This window comes from Bos grunniens, chromosome 18 (genome assembly GCF_055505025.1).
Source record: "Bos grunniens cultivar Pamir isolate PY7600 chromosome 18, Bosgru_T2T1.0, whole genome shotgun sequence".
Classification (NCBI taxonomy): domain Eukaryota; kingdom Metazoa; phylum Chordata; class Mammalia; order Artiodactyla; family Bovidae; genus Bos; species Bos grunniens.
In genome coordinates, this window is record NC_141182.1 from 52082381 (window position 1) to 52101197 (window position 18817).

Sequence of the window (18817 nt, forward strand, 5' to 3'; positions counted from 1 at the left end):
TCTCATGGCAGATGACAGGAACAGAAAACCCAAGTGCACCAAAGGTCCCTGAGGAGGTTGGGGATGCTAACATTCTATGGAGTAAAGTAAATCATATGGTTTAAAGCCAACCTCAGTAGAGTAGGGAAGGATGCTCCTCCTTCCATGGCCCTAGTGAACCCCAGGGGGAGAGGCGGAAGAAGAGCAGTCTGGCCCCCTTTGGCCCCACCCCCACCCCTGCCAGACAAGTTTCGTAACCAACATGATCTCTTAGGGTCATGAACTGAAAATGATCCACTTTATCTTCACAACTACTCCGTGTGATAGGCACTATTATTCTCAACCCTGTTTTCAGAAAAACCTGAGGTTCCAAGAAGGAACATCACATTGGACATCACCATGCAGCTAAAAAGTGACAGAGGTTAAGATTTTAATCACTGGGTCCTGTTGAGAGGGAGAAAGAGACCACATCTCAGAGAGGGGACACACCTGTATCAGTTATCCATCCTTTGCTATATAACAAGCCCCTCCAAACCTCACTTAGAGTAATTGCCTATATAAACATATTTATATAGTTTTATTTACTTGGTTGTATTGGGTCTTAGTTGCAGCTCACAGGCTCAGTTGCTCTGCGCCATGTGGGATCTTAGTTCCCCAACTAGGGATTGAACTTGAATTCCCTGCATTGCAAGGCAGATTCTTTTTTTTTTTTTAAAGAAAACTTATTTATTTGGTTTACGTAAATTTAATTACTTTTTAAAGAAAATTTGTTTGGCTGTACCAGGTCTTCGTTCTGCCATGTGGAGTCTTTAGTGATGGTATTTGAAACCTTTAGCTGTAGCATGTGAACTCTTAGTTGTGGTATGTAGGATCTAGTTCCTTGACCAGGGATCAAATCCGGGCCCCCTGCATGGGCAGCGCAGAGTCATGCAAGATCCCTTTTGTGGCACATGGACACTCTAGTTGTAGCTCCCAGGATCAGATGAACAGTGGCATCTGGGAACTTAAGTTACCCCCCAGGGATTGAACTTCAATCCTCTGCATTGCAAGGCAGATTCATAACCACTGGACCACCAGAGAAGCCTCTAGAATAATTGTCTTGTATTTACCTCATTCCATGGGTTGGCAATTTGGTCTAGGATCAGCTGGAGGATGGTTCAGCTGCCGGTCAGCTAGGCAGCTCTCTTTCAGAGGGCCAACACTAATTGGGGTGTCCTGGCTGACTCGGCCACATGTTATCTAATTGCCGTGCAGGTTAGCCTGCACTTCCCCATGTGGTCATGGTGGCAGGGGTCCCCAGGGCAGCAAAAGAGATCATCCCAATCCATGAGCACTTGCCAAGCTTCTGCTTGCATCACATTTGCTGTGAGTCCAGTAGTCAAGCAGATCCAAAGACCAGGTCTAAAGTCAGAAGGGTCTATCCAAGGCCATGGCTGCAGAAATGCTGAACAGACTGGGGGCATTAATGGGCCACGCTAGTTCTAGAGTTAAGAGGTTTACTATCACAGCCCCCAAGGTTAAACAATTATTAGGCCACCCCATCTCCTCCAGACTGGTAAAACTCAAAGTCACTGGACTGCAGCCCAGGGAATTCTATCCTGCACACATCCCCACCATCCCTCCTCTCCAGGGACCCAGGAGGCCTCACCGTTGGACCCCTCCTCCATCAGACACAGGGGTCTAGGCTTCCAGTTGACAGAATCCCAAGCATCTTCCCCCTCCTCTCAAACCAGCAATGAACACACACACAATGGAATTTCTACTTTTTTATTCACTCCTCCAAAAAGCACCACACACAGGTCAACCCACCCTTGAGTCTCCCGGCTTCATGGTTCCTCATCTCAATGACACAAGTCTATCATTATCCAGACAAGTAGGAAATTCATCTAAGTTGATGAGGCTCTGTTCCTCCTCTGCTTCTGGCAATGGCAACACCAAGATTCATCAAAGGTTTCCTAGAATTTCTGCCTTCAAGGGCCTTCCAGCCTGCAGATGCCATGTAGGCTCACCCTGAAGGCAGCCAGTTGTCCCTCCACAATTGAGTCTTCAGTCTTTTCTGTTTGGATGCGCCCAGAGACCGATGCCTCGCTGGCAGCTTACTGCTTCCAGAGCCTAAAGTTCAATCCCTTTAAAAGTCATGATTTAAAAGGCAACCACTCCCAAAAGACAGTCGTTGACCCCCAAGGGTGCCAAAATACAACTACTTAAACACAATCAGCACACTCTACGAGGGACAGTGACACAAGAAAACAAAACTGGGTCTTGCTTTCTCAATCTTAGGCAGGAGTCCCCTTGGCGGGAGGGCAGAGAAGCATAGGGTAGAGATGTCAGACAGGGCCAAGTCAGAGATGGTGTCAGAGAGGTGGCACCCTGAGCAAAGGCACGGGGATGAGACTAATGTTTGAGGGCTTCCAGGAGGGGCTGCAAGCCTATTACTGTACACGAGAGAGAACAGGGTACAAACGTGTCTGCGTGGAATGCTCAGGACAACTCTGCGGGTAGATTCCACTTGCTGACTCACTTGCAAAAGGCCACCCTTATAGTCAAAGGGCTGTCTGGCCCTCGGGCAATGCAGACAGAATTCCTGGTGATACTAAGGTTGTTTTTTTTCTCCAGTGCTGTGTCTACTCACCATGTTTGTGGTGAAACGGGGGAAAAGTTTACCTGCAACTTACTTCTCATTAATTTAGAAAATGCTTCTCATCTTCATTATTGGAAAACTATTCAACATCACTGGGACAGCGTGGGTATAGGAAACGACTTCTTCAAATGTAAGTTTCATGAAATCTAAATAGAGGTCTAGTATTTCTGATGAAAATTCATCATCTGAATTGAGATGTGCTACAGAAATACACACGAGATTTCAAAGACGTAGCATAAAAAAGTTCTTTCCTATATTGATTAATGTTGAAATAATATTTTGGATATATTGACGTGAGACGTTAGAATTGGTGTCATCTGTATCTGTTCCCTTTTCCTTTTTCAATGTGGCTACTAGAATACTTGAAGCTACTTGTGTGGCTCATAAGCTTCCCAGGTGGCTTAGGGGCCAAGAACCTACCTGCCAATGCATGAGATGCAGGTTCAATTCCTGGGTCCGGAAGATCCCCTGGAGAAGGAAATGGAGACCCACTCCAATATTCTTGTCTGGAAAATTCCAAGGACAGAAGGGCCTGGTTGGCCGCAGTCCCTGGGGTTGCAGAGTCAGACACAACTGAGTGACGAAACATGTGGCTGATGTTCTGTTTCTACTGGACTAGCTGTTCTGTGTGTTCCTGTTTCTGCCCATGGCATGCAGGCTTGATGCAGAGGCTTGAACTGCAGTTGAAGTGGGGAGACAGTGTTGTGCTGGGTATCACAGAGATGGATGAGGAACATTTTCCTAAGGCCGAAAGAGCTTTGAGGACAGTGCCTGGAGCCATTCAGTATAGTGCGAAGTGCTTCCCCCTATCTGGGCTACCTCAACTTCGATGGGACAAATTGTGCCAGTGGTGGGAATTCTAGTGAGACCTGGGGGTACCACCCCTTAGCTACCTGCCCCTCAGACTGGTTACGCTTATCTTCAGCTGTCAAAGGAAATAGGGTCTCGAAAGTGTTTATGCTCATTCTCCAGCCCTTTCATTTCACGGGTGGGAACACAAGGCACTGGCTCCGGTCACCCAGAATGACATGGCAAAGCCGTGCTGGCTGCCCGGGCCCCCTGACCTCCGACAGGTGTCTCCTCTCCTAGGAGATGCTTGTTCCTCCTCCATCTCCCACCTTTTCCCTGCCTCGGGGCAAGAGGCTGACGACCTAAATCCCAGCCCTAGTTCTGCCACTGATTAATGAATTAAATATTTACTAAGCACCTTCTGTATGTCAGGCACTATTTGAGGGGCTGAGGGTACCGCACAGGGGTAACAGCCAATACACAGGTAAATAAATAATTTTCTAAAATCATAATTGCTGCAAGGAAAAGAAAAAAAAAAAACTCAGTGGAGATGAAAATAAGGGTTGGGTGTGAGCTACTTCGGTTATAATGGTCAGGAAAGGTCCCTCTTGAGGGGACATTTGTGCTGAGATCTGATTGGCAAGTAGATCTGGGAGCAGAGCATTCTGGGCAGAAATAACGGAAACTATAAAGGTCCTGAGGCATGACCCCAGGTGACCCACTCAAGCATCAGAAGGAAGATGAGGATGAGAGGGGGCAGGAAATGAAAAGAGGCAGGGAGGAATCTTGCCGTGTGCTGTTGGGCCTAGAGCCTGCCCTCTCTGTGCTTTGCTTTCCCCATCTAACGTAACAGAGATTCTGCTGGATGGCCTCTCAGCTGTGCTCCATCCCCCAACCACCACCCCGCCCCGTTCTCTCTCTTTTTGGCATTAAAGAGTTTTGTGACTTGTCGCTTCTCCTCTACTGGTAGCTGGCAGCCTAGAACATCCCAGGCACTGTGGTTTCTGCCTTTGCCTCCCTGCGACACATTCCCATGGGCTGGAACACCTGCCCGGCTGTTCTGTGGGCCCCTGGCTCACTGAGGCCTTCTCTGTGTCTCTCTTGGGGACACCTGAGGTAGCCACACGGAAGTGTTTGGATTAGTCCAGCAGTACGGCTGTGTTTCCCAAAAGGCGGGTATACAAAATAGCAAGGCCAGAAACGGTTCAGGCTTAATGACAGAAGAAACCAAGACCCAAGAACGATAGAAACCCCTAAGGGAGAGCGGGATAGAGTCCCCAGAGAGCCCCATAATTGCCCAGCACCTGAAAATGGGGTCAGTCACATCCCCTTCCAGTCAAACTCAGAGGAGGGGAGCCACCAGGATCTAAATCCATTAGGGATTCTGGGGAGTTCCCTCTGAGGGATGGGTTCCCGCCCTTCCACAGTCAGAAAGCCTCATTCCTGGTCTCTGGCTACTCCCCAGCCCAACCATGCCCAGAACACTCTTGCTTCCTCTCGTGTTTTGTGGTACCATCCTCCTCACAACAGCGGGGAAAGAAATCTGCGCCCCCAAGCTTCTGGAGGGGCAAATATTACACCCCTCCGTTTCCCAAGACCACAGGGTCTCCAGCTCTCTCACACAGCACCCGATTCCCTCCTCTACATGGATACCTTCCACCACCCATGAATTAGAAAGCAAAGACCTCAGCCCTCTGGGGAGCCAGGCATTCTGAGAGTCCAGAGAACCGTCCTTCCCCCACCCCCGGAAACCTAGATCTTATATACCTTTGTGGCTCAGAAGCCCAAGGATTTCAGCTCCCTGGGGAACCCAGACCACCCCTCCTCCATGTCAGAATCCCTAGTGTGAAGGAGACCGCCTTCATCAGCAATCAGGGCGTCCACCTCCTCCTCCGCAGGGGGACTAGACACCTATTAGATCTAGTTTCTACTCTTGAGAGACCAAGATAGCCCTCTTCCAGGAGTCCAAACCCTCAACTCCTTTGAGGAGTTCCATAGTTTGATGGTCCCCAGAGAAATTAGGAGTCCCGTCCTCAGAACTCTATTTCCCTTCAGGACCCAGGAATCCTGGTGACCAGACGTCACCCACTCCAACCCCTAGTCAGAGCCCTCATTCCCTTCAAGCACCCAGGATTCTGACTGGCGGACCCCTTGCTCTGCGATATCTCAGGCCCAGACATCCCATGCTAGAGTCTGGACCCCGTGCCCTCTCCCTCTCACCGGGTCTTGAGTCCTCTGGCCCTGGCAGAGCCAGGCAGCTGGGGCCCAGGGCACACCAGGAAGCCCCAGCCCTCAGCCCAGCTTTCACTGCGCAGGCACCTGCGGCGCCAGCACTGCCTCGGCGTCCGCGCACATCTCGTCCAGCGCCTGCAGCAGGACGCCGTGCGCCGCGCGGTAGCCCAGGCCCCCGGTGGCCGCAGCGCCGCCCGCCGGCCACAGGAAAGAGAGTGCGCCCAGCGCCGCGCCCCCGGCGGTGCCCTCGCCTGCCCACGAGCCCAGCCTCGCCTCCACTTCGGCTCGCGTCACCGGGCCCGGGAAGCGCGTCCGCTTGGCCAACTCCCCGGGAGCCAGGCCCAGCGCACGCTCGCGTCGGGCCAGCGCCGCGGGTTCGAGCCCCAGCGCCCGCCGCCACTCTGCTAGCTGGCCCCGCAGGAGTGCCACGTCGCACGCCCAGCCCAGCCCTGGGACTGGGGCCGCCGCCGCCGCCAGGCTAGCCAGCAGGGCCGGCCGCCAGGCCCCGGCCCGCAGCGCAGCAGCCTTGGTCCGGGCCGCGCGGGGAGATGCGGGCGGCAGCGCGAGCAGCAGCGCCCCCGCCTGGGCCGCGGGGAGCGCGCGCCCCAGCCACTCGCACAGCCCCGGGAGCCCGGCCGGCCGCAGCGGGAACACGGGCGGCGGCGCCTCCTCTAGCACCTCCCACGTTTCGTCCTCGGGGCTCAGGGCAGCCGCGCGCTCCGAGTCCCCGCTGCCGGATTTCTTCGTGCTGACGCCCACTGGCTGCAAACTCTCCGTGCCTGCTTCCTCTGAACCTTCCCCACTGCCTCCCTTTTGCACTCCCGGGCCGCGGTTCTCCTTTCCATCACTGCGGGCATTCTCAAACCCCTCTCCATCTGCGTTCTCTAAGCTCTCGCTGCCAGACTTCTCTGTCTTTTCCTCTTCTTCCAGAGACTCTGGGTCCTCGCCCTCGCCGTCTGTTCGCACACAGACCAATGGTGTATCTGGTAGCACCAAGGGCCGGACCTGGGCCCAGTCCTTCTCAGTGGGTGCCCCAGGGGTGACGAGGATGAGAGCGTCGTAGTGGGTGGTCGGGTACGGGGCGACGGTGGTGTCCGCGGAGCTCAGAGGCACGCTCCAGAGCACCACGTTGGGGCGCTCTGGGGTCGGGTAGGGCGTGGGCCCTGCAGGTGCTGCAGCAGGCACTGCACCCGGATCTTCAGGATCTAACCCGAGAATCACGTTCAACACAAGGCCCACGTCAGCCCTACCGGCCACGGCCAGGTCCAGGCGTGCGCTGCCCAGTCGCTCCAGGCCGGCCCGAACCCACGACAGGGCCGCCTCCAGGCCCCCAGTCTCAAAGGCCTCCCGCACAGCCTCCAACTCCGCAGCGCCCAACACCTCGAATCCATCCTGAGCTGGTGGAAGGAGCCTGCGGGGACAGGGAGGGATAGGGTCAAGGGCAGAAGAGGAGCTCGAGGCTGGAGAGCTGGCCGAGGGGGTCCGACCAGGCTAAAATGACAAGGTGGAGTTTGAAGCAAGAAAGGGAGTAAAGTGGCTAAGTCGTGTCCGACTCTGCGATTCCATGGACTGTAGCCTACCAGGCTCCTTCGTCCATGGAATTTTCCAGACAAGAATACTGGAGTGGGTTGCCATTTCCTTCTCCAGGGGATTTTCCAACCCAGGGACTGAACCCAGGTCTCCATCATTGCCTAAAGTAAGGGAGGGACTGCTGGGTTGAAATCTGGCTTCCAACAGAGCTGAAAATGGGGAACCGGCTAAGTCTTCCCCGGGGGGTTACACTCTTTGGGAGCTGGGCTTTCCAAAGGACCTGCAGGATTAAGAAAAGGCCATGCTGAGTGGGGCAAAACTCACAGAGAGTGAGCCTTAGGGCAAAAGAATCCCGAATGGATTGAGGGACTAAATGAAAATCATGGACTAAATGCTCTAGGTGGGCAAGGTCACCAAGGGTGCTCTTTCTTGAGCAGAGGCATTGGCAGGAGTGTAAAGTCCAATGAGGGGAGAAGCCTCATTTAACAGTGGGGCCTTAGCAAGGGCGTGGGGCTAAGGAAAAAAGAAGGGTGGTGGGCTTGGAGCTGCTGCCCCTCCCTTTCAACCTCTTCCAACCTCCACAAAAGGAGACCAGGCCGCTTAGGGTGGGGCGGGGGTGGGGGGTGGGGGGGTGGAGAAAAGACAGGAGATAGCCAGCGGGTGGGTACAGAAAGAAAAGGGAGGGGATTAGAGAAACGAAATGGGGGAGGGGGAGGGCCCCTTAAACGACAAAGCTCACTGAGGGTGTGGCTCTCTGGAGACTTTGATCCCTTGAGAACCAAGCAGATGGTGAGGAGGAAAGTGAAGACTGGAGAGTGGAGTCTTCGGGTACAAATTTCACGGGGATCATGAGTTTGGATGCAGCCCCCCTTCACACCTTGGCTTGGGGGCAGTGTTTGGGCTTTAGGTCCGGGCCCCTCCTAGAATTCTGGCAGGGTAGCGGGACTTTTGAGCTCAGAGTGCTAGCAGGAGCAGGCTGGATGACAGGCTGGGACTTCCAGCTGATCCTTGGATGGGGGCTAGATGACAAAAGCACAGAGCGCTAGCTTGAGGTGGGGCCTCGTGGAGCTCATGACCTGCACTCAAGGGCAGGATCTGGAGCAGGGCTTTCAGCAGACATCGCTTTAAGGTTGGTCCCAAGCTGCGGGCTGACTTCAAAGAACATCTTAGGGTGGAGGCATAGAGTAAATAAAGCTCCAGCCTCTTCCACCCACCCAGAAGCTCCGCGCTTACCTCTGCAGCGCCTCGGCCTGGCTCCGCAGCGCCGCTCGCAGGCGCTCTAACTCCTCGCAGCCGTCGGTGCTGAGGCAGTCGGTCCGTGGCATGAAGAGAGCCGCGGCGCCCAACCCGGCGCTGTCCAGCAGGGCCGCGGTCTGATCCCGGACCTGGGCTTCATTCTGTGACTCCTCGGGTCGGAGATTACGCACAGCCAGCAGCGGGGTCCCTCGGGCCAGGGCGGCCCGTGCTGCCTCCCCCAGCGCTGGGGCCAAGGGCTCCTCATTGCCCTCGGGGCCTGGCAGCACCAGTACCAGCACGTTGGCCTCCGCCGCCCAGGGTCCCGGCTCTGCGGGTGGGCAGCTCAGCTCGCCCAGGAAAAGGCCTGGGCCTGCAGCTCGCAGGCTGGGGAGCCCGGAATCCGGCCGTCCGTCGGGGATCTCGACCGTCTCCACATCTCTGTCGCACAGCGCTGCAATCAGCGCAGATTTTCCGGAGCCCGGAGGCCCCAGGAATAAGACGGTCACGTCACCTCTCGGTGGAGGCATAGCTGGGAAGCAAGGAGAGAGGAAGACCTGGGTCACGGAGCACCCAACCTTATTCTTTTCTAGCTTCCCTACTTCGGTCTCACATTTCAGCCGATTATTCCGTCCCTTTCTTTCGTTCTCGGGTACCACTCCCATGCAGCCAGAAATCTGGCGCCCAGCCTCTATTCCCCAGGGACCCGGGAGTCCCGTCCGCCCTCCTTCTGGATGGCTTTCCTTTTCCGCTTCAAAAACTCAGAAATTGGCCTCCAGCTCCCAACCCCCTCTGGGATACAGATGTTTTTAACCCCTCACTCCTCCCTTCCAAATCACCAACCGAGCAAACAGCCAGCACAAGGGACGGCGCAGTTGGTAGCAGCGGGGACGGAGGCCTAAGAGGCTAGAGCGCCGGGATTCGGGGACGTCCAGACGCTTTCCAGGGGTTCTAACCTGACGTCATTCCCTTTAGGAGGAGGTGTGTCTTGAAAGCCTGACCTCGGGGAGACGGCCCTGTGCGGCGCCTGCGCAGAACGACCGACGGGCGCTCCCCGTCTATCAGCGGTCGCAGGTCCTAGAACAATGAGGGAGCCAACGCGCGTGCGCGCCAGAAGCGCCTAACACGCTTGCGCAGTAAGCACCGGTCTGTCAGGCGAGCGTTGCTTGCAACGTCATCATTACGCACCCCAGTGCAGGGAAGGACCCCTCGTGTTATTTTGAGGACCGAATTGGTGGGACTGCATCATTGCAGTCGGATGGCAGTCCAAGATCCGGGCTTCGAAAGGTTCATCAGGCGAAAGGCCGTGGAAAGCCTCGGGACTTTGAGACTCGGTGGGCCCTGCCCCGTTTCCCTTCGGGTGACGGCGCTGTGACGAGCAACTGACAGGCGCAACGAAAGGCAGCCCCTCTGCTGTCTTGGAGAAAAGCAGAGACCTGGGCTACTGGCCTCGGGAGGGAGCCGAGGGCAGTGCTTGGGGGCGGCGGGTCACAACGGCTGAAAGCGCGCGTGGGAAGCGGGGTCTCAGGATGGAATGAGTTTCGGGATGTCAGAGAAAGATGTCTCCCGGGAGGAGGCGGGCTAAAGAGTGGGTACCACTACCTGCCTCAAGACAGGTGGGAGAGAAAGGGATGAGGCTGGTGTCCAAAGATCAGGGGTCCCTGGCTCTGTGTTCAAGGAGTTAGTTTGATGTAGCAGGCATAGGTCAGAGGTCTCACGCAAGTGAGAAGGCGCTAAGAGAAGTCACAAAGCTGAGGAGTTGAATCTTTTGGAAGGTTGAATTCTCTAGTGAGAGCTATCAGGTTAGAATTCAAAGAGATGTTATGTCACGGAAGTCAAAGACTGGCAAAGTAAGCCTGTCAAAGATCACAGGATTAGCGGGCCCTCTAAATTTGGCTATAGATTAGCGACTTCACTTGATTTACTATTCTGCCATGCGTGCTCCTCTCTTGACCAGAGGGGTCCCAGTCACCATGGAGGACCGGCACTCCAAACAGACCATGGAGCAGCAGGATTCGTCCAAGGAGAGAAGTTCCCGAAGTCCAGAAGGTGACATCTGTGAGTACCGCTGACCAGAGGAGGGTGGGTTGCAGGAGCTGTGATGCTAAAAGGATTTCTATAGCATCTCAGTGTTCAAAGCATTGTGGGGACTGACTTGTTAGGAAGGAATTGTTAATGTTCCCTGATCTGGCCTCTCAGGATCCCGACCCTTGTTACCCTCAGAGGTAACAAGGAGCAGAGCTCCCTGCTCTGTCCACAAAAATATGAAAGGGATGCACTTCAGAGGCAGAGTGGCATCCAGAGAGGCTTGGAGTGGGAGAAATGACTGGAAGAGCAGTGAGCCCCAGTCCCAACCCTGCCCCAGACTTTCAGTGTGCCTTGGACCTCAGTTTCCCTGTCTGTCCAAAGGGCTAGCCACTCCTCACCTCACAGGGCTGGCTGGTATGAGGATTAATGGCAGAAAAGGGGAAAGCTTAATATTAATGAAGATAACCAATTTGACAGAGAACAGCAACAGCTTCTACTGATGTTTATTATGTGTTAGGTGCATTCTAAGATTTTAACACGTCTCAGTCCGTCCTCCTAACAGACTCTATGAAATTGATAATTATCACTTTCATATGAAGTGAGGGAACTGAGGCAAAGAGAGGTTAAGTATTTATAACAGTGAAAGCCAGCGTCAGCACTCCAGTTCCTGGAGACCACCAGGAACACACGTGGAGTTGAGCAAATCGGGCTTATTGCTCATTGTGCTGAGGAAGCACATACACTGTGGGGCATCTCCTAAGAAAGGACTTATTATAGGATCTGGGCTTGTGGTAGGTGCATTGGGGAAGGGTTCAAGAAAGGGGTTTTGCTCTCGATAGAGGCTGCCAGGAAGCAGGGGTTCTTAGATGGCTGGCTCACTTAATAAATCTGACCTAGGAGGAGGGAGGAACAAGGGAACGCTCCAGCTCTGACTGGCCAAGCAGCAGCAGGCACTCACGTAAGCCAGGACAAGGGGCTGTCTGGCCATTTCTCGTGGCCCAGACAATGTTCACGTTTTGTCTGTGTTCAGAACAGCACCATGGCGTGGTCTTGATTCGCCCCAGTCACAGCACGGCCTTGTTTGACAGTGCTCTGTGGAATTGTTTATGCTCACCAGGAGAATGCCAAGGCCTAGCTGTGCCAGGCCAGCCCCTGGCTGTGGGGTTTCTTCTTTCTCAACAATAATGATTGCAAACCATTGTGTAGCACCATTCTAAACACTATTTATAAGTTCATTCATTTATTCCTTCCAACAACCCTATGAGGTGGATACTAATATAGTGATTACCCCATTTTCCAGATGAAAACAGTTTTTACTTGCCAGGGGAGTCAGTTCCAGGCAGTCTGGCTCCAGAGGCTGTGCCCTAATCATACAGCTGTCAGAAGGGCAGACTGCCTGGGTTCCAGCCCTGACTCCACCATTTCACTTCCCAGCCTCATGACAGTCAGCAAGTTGCCCAACCTTTTGCAGCCCCGGTCTGCTCATTCACAAAACAGGTCCAGTAAGGCTGCCGTCCAGGCCTGGCATAGCACCTGGCACAGAGCGAGTCCAGTCCTGCATGCTGGTTGTCGGCATGATTCTGGGGCTGGGAGAGGCCCTCACCACACCTGCTGGCCTCTACCAACCTCTCCCCCACATCCTCAGGCCACCTGGGGGCCCTGCAGTGCACCCGCTGCCTCATCACCTTCGCCGATTCCAAGTTCCAGGAGCGCCACATGAAGCGGGAGCACCCAGCGGACTTCGTGGCCCAGAAGCTGCAGGGGGTCCTCTTCATCTGCTTCACCTGCGCCCGATCCTTCCCCTCCTCCAAGGCCCTGATCACCCACCAGCGCGGCCACGGTCCAGTGGCCAGGCCCTCCCAGCCGGCTGCACCCATCACCACACCGCCCACCTTCCCCTGTCCCGACTGTGGCAAGACCTTCGGGCAGGCTGCTTCTCTGAGGCGGCATCGCCAGGCACACGAGGCCCGCACCCTTCCTGGCCCCTTTGCCTGCACCGAGTGTGGTCAGGACTTTGCCCAGGAAGCAGGGCTGCACCAACACTACATCCGGCATGCGCGGGGGGAGCTCTGAGAGTAGCTTACACCCGCCCCAGGGCCATGGGAGCTCTGTGGCTGGTGGGATGCATGTCTGATATGGGATGGGAGCCTTGGGCTTTCCCCCCTGGAAAGGCACAGGACTCCTGATAAACAGGACCCAGAAGATGCTCATTTGGAGCTTCAGTCTCTGGAGGACACAAAAGCCTTCAGGGAAACCAGTCAAATCAGACAATAATGAGATCTATTGTTTTAAAAAGAAATTAACAGGAAAGAGGGAAAACTGTTATTTGTATCTCCCTCATCCCCAATTAAATAGTTTGAAATTGCAACTAGCTGCAGATTGTGTAACCACCTTTAATTCATCTCAGATGGATGCTGTGGGGCTGTAGGAGCCGAGTGACTGGATTTGGGCCTGACTGGGGGCAGGGAAAGTAAGGCATTGCCCACCTGTAAGGCCACCACAGCACAGGTCCCACACATGGAGCGACTTGGGCCTTTGGGGATGGGACAGCAAAGTCAGTCTGTACTGAGTCATGTGGGGGTTGCAATCTGAGCTAGTGTCTCTTCCCACCCCCCTGCCAGTCTTTCCCACTCAAGGAGGGGCCACGGCATTGGACAGCTCTGACCCCCTTCTCTCCAGATGCTGCTGCTGCTGCTAAGTCACTTCAGTCGTGTCCAACTGTGTGTGACCCCATAGATGGCAGCCCACCAGGCGCCCCCGTCCCTGGGATTCTCCAGGCAAGAACACTGGAGTGGGTTGCCATTTCCTTCTCCAGTGCATGAAAGTGAAAAGTGAAAATGAAGTCGCTCAGTCATGTCCAACTCTTAGCGACCCCATGGACTGCAGCCTACCAGGCTCCTCTGTCCATGGGATTTTCCAGGCAAGAGTACTGGAGTGGGGTGCCATCGCCTTCTCCGGATGACTTAACTGTTTAAATAATTTTATGTACCATTCTGGTCATGGATTATTTTCTATATGTGTAGGTGACATGGCATGAATAAACTAACAGAAATAGTATCTAAAAACAAAAGATCCGTGGGACTTCCCTGGCGGCCCAGTGGTTAAGACTCTGCACTTTCAATGCAGGGGACATGGGTTTTCAATCCCTGGTTGGGGAACCAAGATCCCACATGCCTCACAATGTAGTCAAAAGATTAAAAAACAAAAGGTCCACATTAAACTGTCTAAGCACAGAACTCTGGCTTTCAAGCAGGAATTCCCAGAGAACAGAAGGGCACAGGGGGGTGGGGTGCTACAGCTGGCCCTGTAGGGGAACTGGTTTGGAGTCAAACAGAGATTCCTTCTGTTTCCTGTTGTATTTGGCCAGCACTGGGAGATATTCCATTAAGATCCTATTTTCAGCTCTGAAAAGGTCCCATTCTGGGCTGAGTTCCACTGGGCCAGTGTTACTCCCTCACATTACCTGCTCTGCCCCAGAAACAATGGTCAGTGCTTTGCACAAAATAATCACAGACTCTGTTTGAACTGAGGGATATTTTGAAAGCCCACAGAGACTGAGCCATCTCCCAGTTTTTAGCTAGGCATATGCTGGCTACAAAGACAGCATCTCCCACATTTCCTTGCAGCTAGATGTGGCCATATGATACAGTTCTGACTAAATTCCTGGGTAGAGTCTTCAAGCTTCAGAAAGGAACCTACTTTCCCTTCACCTTCCCACCTGGAATGTGGACATGGTCTCCAGCCATCTTGGACCAGGAGAGGGGACCCCATGCTGGCAGAGCAAGAAGCCAGGAGGCAGGTTCTCCTGTTATTCCTGCTCCCCCCACCCTCGCCTCCCAGTCTGTTTACTACAAACCACCCCTTGTGTATATGGAAATCAGCTTACATCACTCATTAAAAACCCTCCAACGGGGCACTTCCCTGGTGGTCCAGTGGCTAAGACTATGCTCCCAATGCAGGGAGCCTGGGTTTGATCCCTGAATGTGGAACTAGATCCCACATGCTGCAGCTAAGACCCAGCACAGCCAAATAAATAAATATTAAAAAAAAAAAAAAAGACTTTCTGAGGTGCAGACCTGGGGTAAAGTGCCTGCATGCTCAGGTCTAAGAGTAGTAGTTTGGGAGGGGAAAAAAACAGACTCACCCTCCAATGGCATCCTGTAAGTAACATTGAAAGACCTTAACCAGGACCACAAAACCCAACAGTGCCAAGGCCCCAGCCCCCAAAGCAGTCTCAGCTCCAGGGATGGAGCTGTCGTCTTCCCTACACTCCAGCCACACTGGCCAGGCTGACACCTGCCTCGGAGCCTCTGCACTCTCTGCTTCGTCTTACCCAGAACTTTGCCAGGCTGCCTCCTTGTTACTCAGGTCTCAATGCCTGCCACCTCAGAGAGGTCCTCCTTGGCTACAACAGCACCTCCAACCCTTGCCCTGATTCAGTTTCTTCCCAGCACACTTCACCACTTGGAACTGTAACTCCTGTGTTTATATCATCACCTGTGTCCTTCCTCTGGAATCCGAGCTCCTGAGGGTGAGTGTTGCATCTTCCTCATGGCTTCATCCTCAGCACCTAGGATAGCGCTTACCATGGCAGCTCCATAAAGAACTCCTTGACTGCCTACTGGCTTACTTCGCTCTCAGCCTCAGCCCACCCTTCCACGCTGTTCTGTCAGCCTGGGCTTTTGGCAGCTGTACTTCCCAGACTCCCTGGAGAGCTGGCTTCCTTAACTTCATCCCATAAGACCTAAGGGCAGAAAGAAGGTCAAAGAGGGAAGAAGGGGTCCTGCTGGAGCCCCTCCAGCAGCAGTTCAAGCTCCAGTATCTCCTCACTCAGCCAGAGCGCTGTGCCCCACTTAGGGTTTAAGCAGGAGCTATAGGGTCACTGATCCCTGTACCAGCCACACATGTGGCTCCCACTGGCCATTGTACTTCTCTTTCTGCGTTGCAGTCCTAGATGTGGGAGCTTCCTGCAGACACTAATTTCTCAGTTACCATACTTTGAACCTAAGTTTGTGCTCTTAGCTTTCTAGTACCTGTGTGACCATCTCCCAGTACAGAATCCTCCGGAATTCCTCACTTGGCCTCTATTTCCTCTAGGCTCTGAAGAACTGAAGGACTCCACTGGCAGCAGACCAGTTCTCCTGATTCCCAGTCTCTCACGATCCTTAGGAACTTTTGCTGACGAAGGGGTAATTCTCTACTTCTGTGTTTAGAAAGCCCCGTCTTAAGGCAGAATAGGGCTGAGGCATACTGCCCCAGGAAATAAAATCCATCTGTTGTTTTAATGCGAGTTTCTACTGAGTTGGCCAAAAAGGTCATTAGGATTTTTCCATAACATCTTGGCTCAGCTACTGAGATTCTGAAGTGGTTGTGTGGTGGTGGTTTAGTTGCTAAGTTGTGTCCGACTCTTTGGGGACCCCACAGGCTCCTCTGTCCATGAGATTTTCCAGGCAAGAATACTGGACTGGGTTGCCATTTCCTTCTCCAGAGGATCTTCCTGATCCAGGGATCGAACTCTTGTCTCCTGCACAGCAAGCAGATTCTTTAACACTGAGCCACCAGGGAAGCCCTCGTAACATCTTATGGAAAAACGTGAATGAACTCTTTGGCCAACCCAATGCTTTGATGATTCTGAGACTCATTGATGTTAAGCTAGAGTGGTTATGAAAGTCTCAGAGTGGATAAATGTCAGATGCGGAGCTTCCAGGATAACAGCATGGGGTTTTGAAAGATGCTTTGGTCATAATCCTGTAACAGACATCAAAACATAAATTATCTTTTGGGACCAAGCAGGTACCACAAATTGGTGACACAAGCAGGGTATGAGGGGTCCAGATGCCAGACGGTGGGGTCTGGGCATGCAGGAAGGAATGCCCCATTAATAGGAGGTGACCCCCACTCAGCTCTAGCAAACTGTCACCCCATGGGATTTTGAGTGCAGCCATCAATCTCACAGGGATGCTGGAAACTTCCATTTCTGTTCCAGATCTGCCCAGTTTTTCAATGTTGTTGACCAACATGATTTTAAAAACCTCAGTAACCCTGGAGACCAAATGCACTCCTGCAAGTCAGATGATGGCTATGGACAGCCATTTCTGGTGTGTGGCTTAGTGGCTAAGAATGTGTGCCCTGCAGCCAGTTGTCTGAATTCAAACCTAGCTTCTGGTTCTTTCTAGCTATGTGACCTCTAGCAGATTACTCAACCTCTCTGTGCTCCAGCTGCAAAATGTCATGATCATGGCCCCTGTAGTTCTAAGGATTACGAAGACAGACATGGAGAGAAAGTCAAAGCCGGTATTACGCCCTATGTGACGTGGCCCTCCGCCCCTACGCTCCCACCAGTCTCCCCACTGCCTTCCTCAGCAACAGCCTCTCGCACCAGGTGCCCTGCCATGAGCATCCCAAGCAGGGCCTTTGCACCTGCTGTCCCCACAGCCACAGGGCCCGCTCCTCCCCATCTAGGTCTCCTCTGATGTCACCTTCTTAGTGAAGCCTTCCCTGACTACCTCATTTGAAACTGCTTCACACACACAAAAGCCTCCCATTCCTCTTCTCTTTTTTCCTCCACAGCACTTATAACCTGCTAACATTCTACACCTTTTTTTGTTGTTGTTTGTTTTGGCCATACTCAGTCTTAGTTGTGGCTTTCGGGTTCTTTCCGTTGCAGCATGTAGGATCTAGTCCCCTGACCAGGGATTCAAACTGGGCCCCCTGCGTTGGGAGTGCAGTCTTAGCCACTCGACCATCAAGGAAATGCCTATTCTATACATTTTGCTTAAATATTCAAGTATCTGTTTTCACTGTTATAACCACCGCAAAGGCAGAAATTTTTATTCATTGTGTTTACCACTCTGTTCCCCGTTCCCCAAATAGTACCTGTATCACCTGCGTGCTCAATACATCAGTATTGAATGAATGGGCATAAATAACGGTCCCTACCTCATAAAGGATCCGATGTGATCATCCCTATAGAGTGCTTAGCTCAGGGTCTGGTCAGCCGTGAGCCATTATGGTAATTCAGATTCTATTCTTGAAGGTTCTTAGTTGCCAAGCTTCTGTGAGTTAACACATGTAAAGCGCCTTAGAACAGAGCTTGGCACACAGTAAATGGTAGCTACTATTATAATTAAGCTTCTATTTTCAAAGAAGCTTTGATGCCAAGCTTCTGGGAATTAGTATTTCCCATCTCAGAGCGAGAGCTGGTGTTTCCACACGGCTGTCACGAGCTGGCCCTCTACTCCCAACTCTGACCTCATCCCTCCAGCCACTCTGGCCTCCTTGATGCCCCACGCCCTCACCTAGACGGCTCCTCCCACCCCAGCGCCAGGCTCCCTCCCTCCCCTTCTCTGGTCTCTCTTCACCTCAGGGAGGTGACGTCACTATTTAAAACTGCACCGTCTTTCAGAACTGCCCTCTTCTCTGCTCTAGTCTCCTCCCCAGCGCTCAGCACCATCAAGCATGTTACGCCTTTCTCGTCTGTTTCTTGTTTACTATCTGTCCCCACCAGGGGCCCCTTCTCACTTCCAGGTAAGCTCCATGAACACAAGGATTTTATCTTATTCACTGGTGTGTTCTCAATGCTTAGCACACAGCCAAGAATTGAAAAGATATTTGTTAAGTGAATTAATGGCTCACAGTCCCTACCTTGCAGAGTTATTCTAAGGGCCTGATGATCTCATGCAAATAAAATGCAGCACTCTGTTAAGTGATGGGGAAACGGCAGCTGTAATTATAATTAAGGTTCTATTTTTGTGTGTTCCTAGATGCACAACTTTTCTGAGTCAATACACTGAATACATAAAGCTCTTGGACTGGCGTTTGGCACTCAGGAAGCGCTCAGGAAGCAGAGCTATGATTATAATTAAAGTCCTCTTTGTGAAGGTTCTTGGATGAAGTGGCAGAGTGTGCTCGCCGTCTTCCACAAACGTTTTCTGCTTTCTGGGCACTTGGCGAGACCGCCTTTCCCACACTCCCTTGCAGCGAGCTGCGGTCACGTGATTCATCTCTCAGCCATAGAACGCTAAGTGGCAGCGGTACGTGCCCCTTCCAGACTGGGGCTTCTCTGCAAGCATGTGAGCCTCTCCTCTTCCACCCACAGAGCCCCAGCCAGGGACATCCAGCCATGACCATGTGAATGACAAAAGGATGGCCTGGGCCTCCCCAAATCACCATATGCAGGTTACTCGCCAACCTTGGACTACCATGTGAGTGAGAAACAGAACCCTCTTGTGTCTGAGCCTGCACATCATAGGGTCTATGATTAAATACACAGAAACCACATTGAACTATGCACTTAGTAAACATTAATTATCGTGGTAACAAGATCCTAAGGTTTCCCCAAGAAGGAGCCCGGGGATGGTGAGGTAAATGCCCAGGCTCACGCCT

At 52.9% G+C, this 18817-nt stretch overlaps 2 protein-coding genes and 1 long non-coding RNA gene across 8 annotated transcripts; 2 read left to right on the forward strand and 1 right to left on the reverse strand.

Annotated features, from left to right (window-relative positions):
* Positions 1-1730: 1730 nt before the first annotated feature.
* IRGQ (immunity related GTPase Q) lies at positions 1731-9516 on the reverse strand. Of its 3 annotated transcripts, none has more exons than XM_086352913.1 (3): positions 9361-9516; positions 8405-8936; positions 1731-7052 (listed from the first exon to the last, which is right to left on the reverse strand). In XM_086352913.1, the coding sequence occupies exons 1-3, from the start codon at positions 9368-9370 to the stop codon at positions 5714-5716; spliced, it is 1881 nt and encodes a 626-aa protein (XP_086209039.1). In that variant the 5' UTR covers positions 9371-9516; the 3' UTR covers positions 1731-5713. The 3 variants fall into 3 exon arrangements, with proteins under 3 accessions (XP_086209039.1, XP_086209041.1, XP_086209040.1); XM_086352915.1 differs by having other exon boundaries at positions 9406-9508; XM_086352914.1 differs by having other exon boundaries at positions 9248-9387.
* ZNF576 (zinc finger protein 576) lies at positions 9380-12803 on the forward strand. Of its 4 annotated transcripts, none has more exons than XM_086352923.1 (3): positions 9380-9540; positions 10362-10462; positions 12078-12803. In XM_086352923.1, the coding sequence occupies exons 2-3, from the start codon at positions 10378-10380 to the stop codon at positions 12503-12505; spliced, it is 513 nt and encodes a 170-aa protein (XP_086209049.1). In that variant the 5' UTR covers positions 9380-9540; positions 10362-10377; the 3' UTR covers positions 12506-12803. The 4 variants fall into 4 exon arrangements, with proteins under 4 accessions (XP_086209049.1, XP_086209047.1, XP_086209046.1 ...); XM_086352921.1 differs by lacking the exon at positions 9380-9540 and adding an exon at positions 9553-10020; XM_086352920.1 differs by lacking the exon at positions 9380-9540 and adding an exon at positions 9553-9992.
* A 1593-nt stretch (positions 12804-14396) lies between these two features.
* On the forward strand, positions 14397-18717 carry LOC147353973 (uncharacterized). The gene is made up of 4 exons (XR_015146148.1): positions 14397-14963; positions 15530-15621; positions 16609-16726; positions 18196-18717. It is a non-coding gene; the product is annotated as an uncharacterized LOC147353973 (long non-coding RNA).
* The last annotated feature ends 100 nt before the right edge of the window (positions 18718-18817 follow it).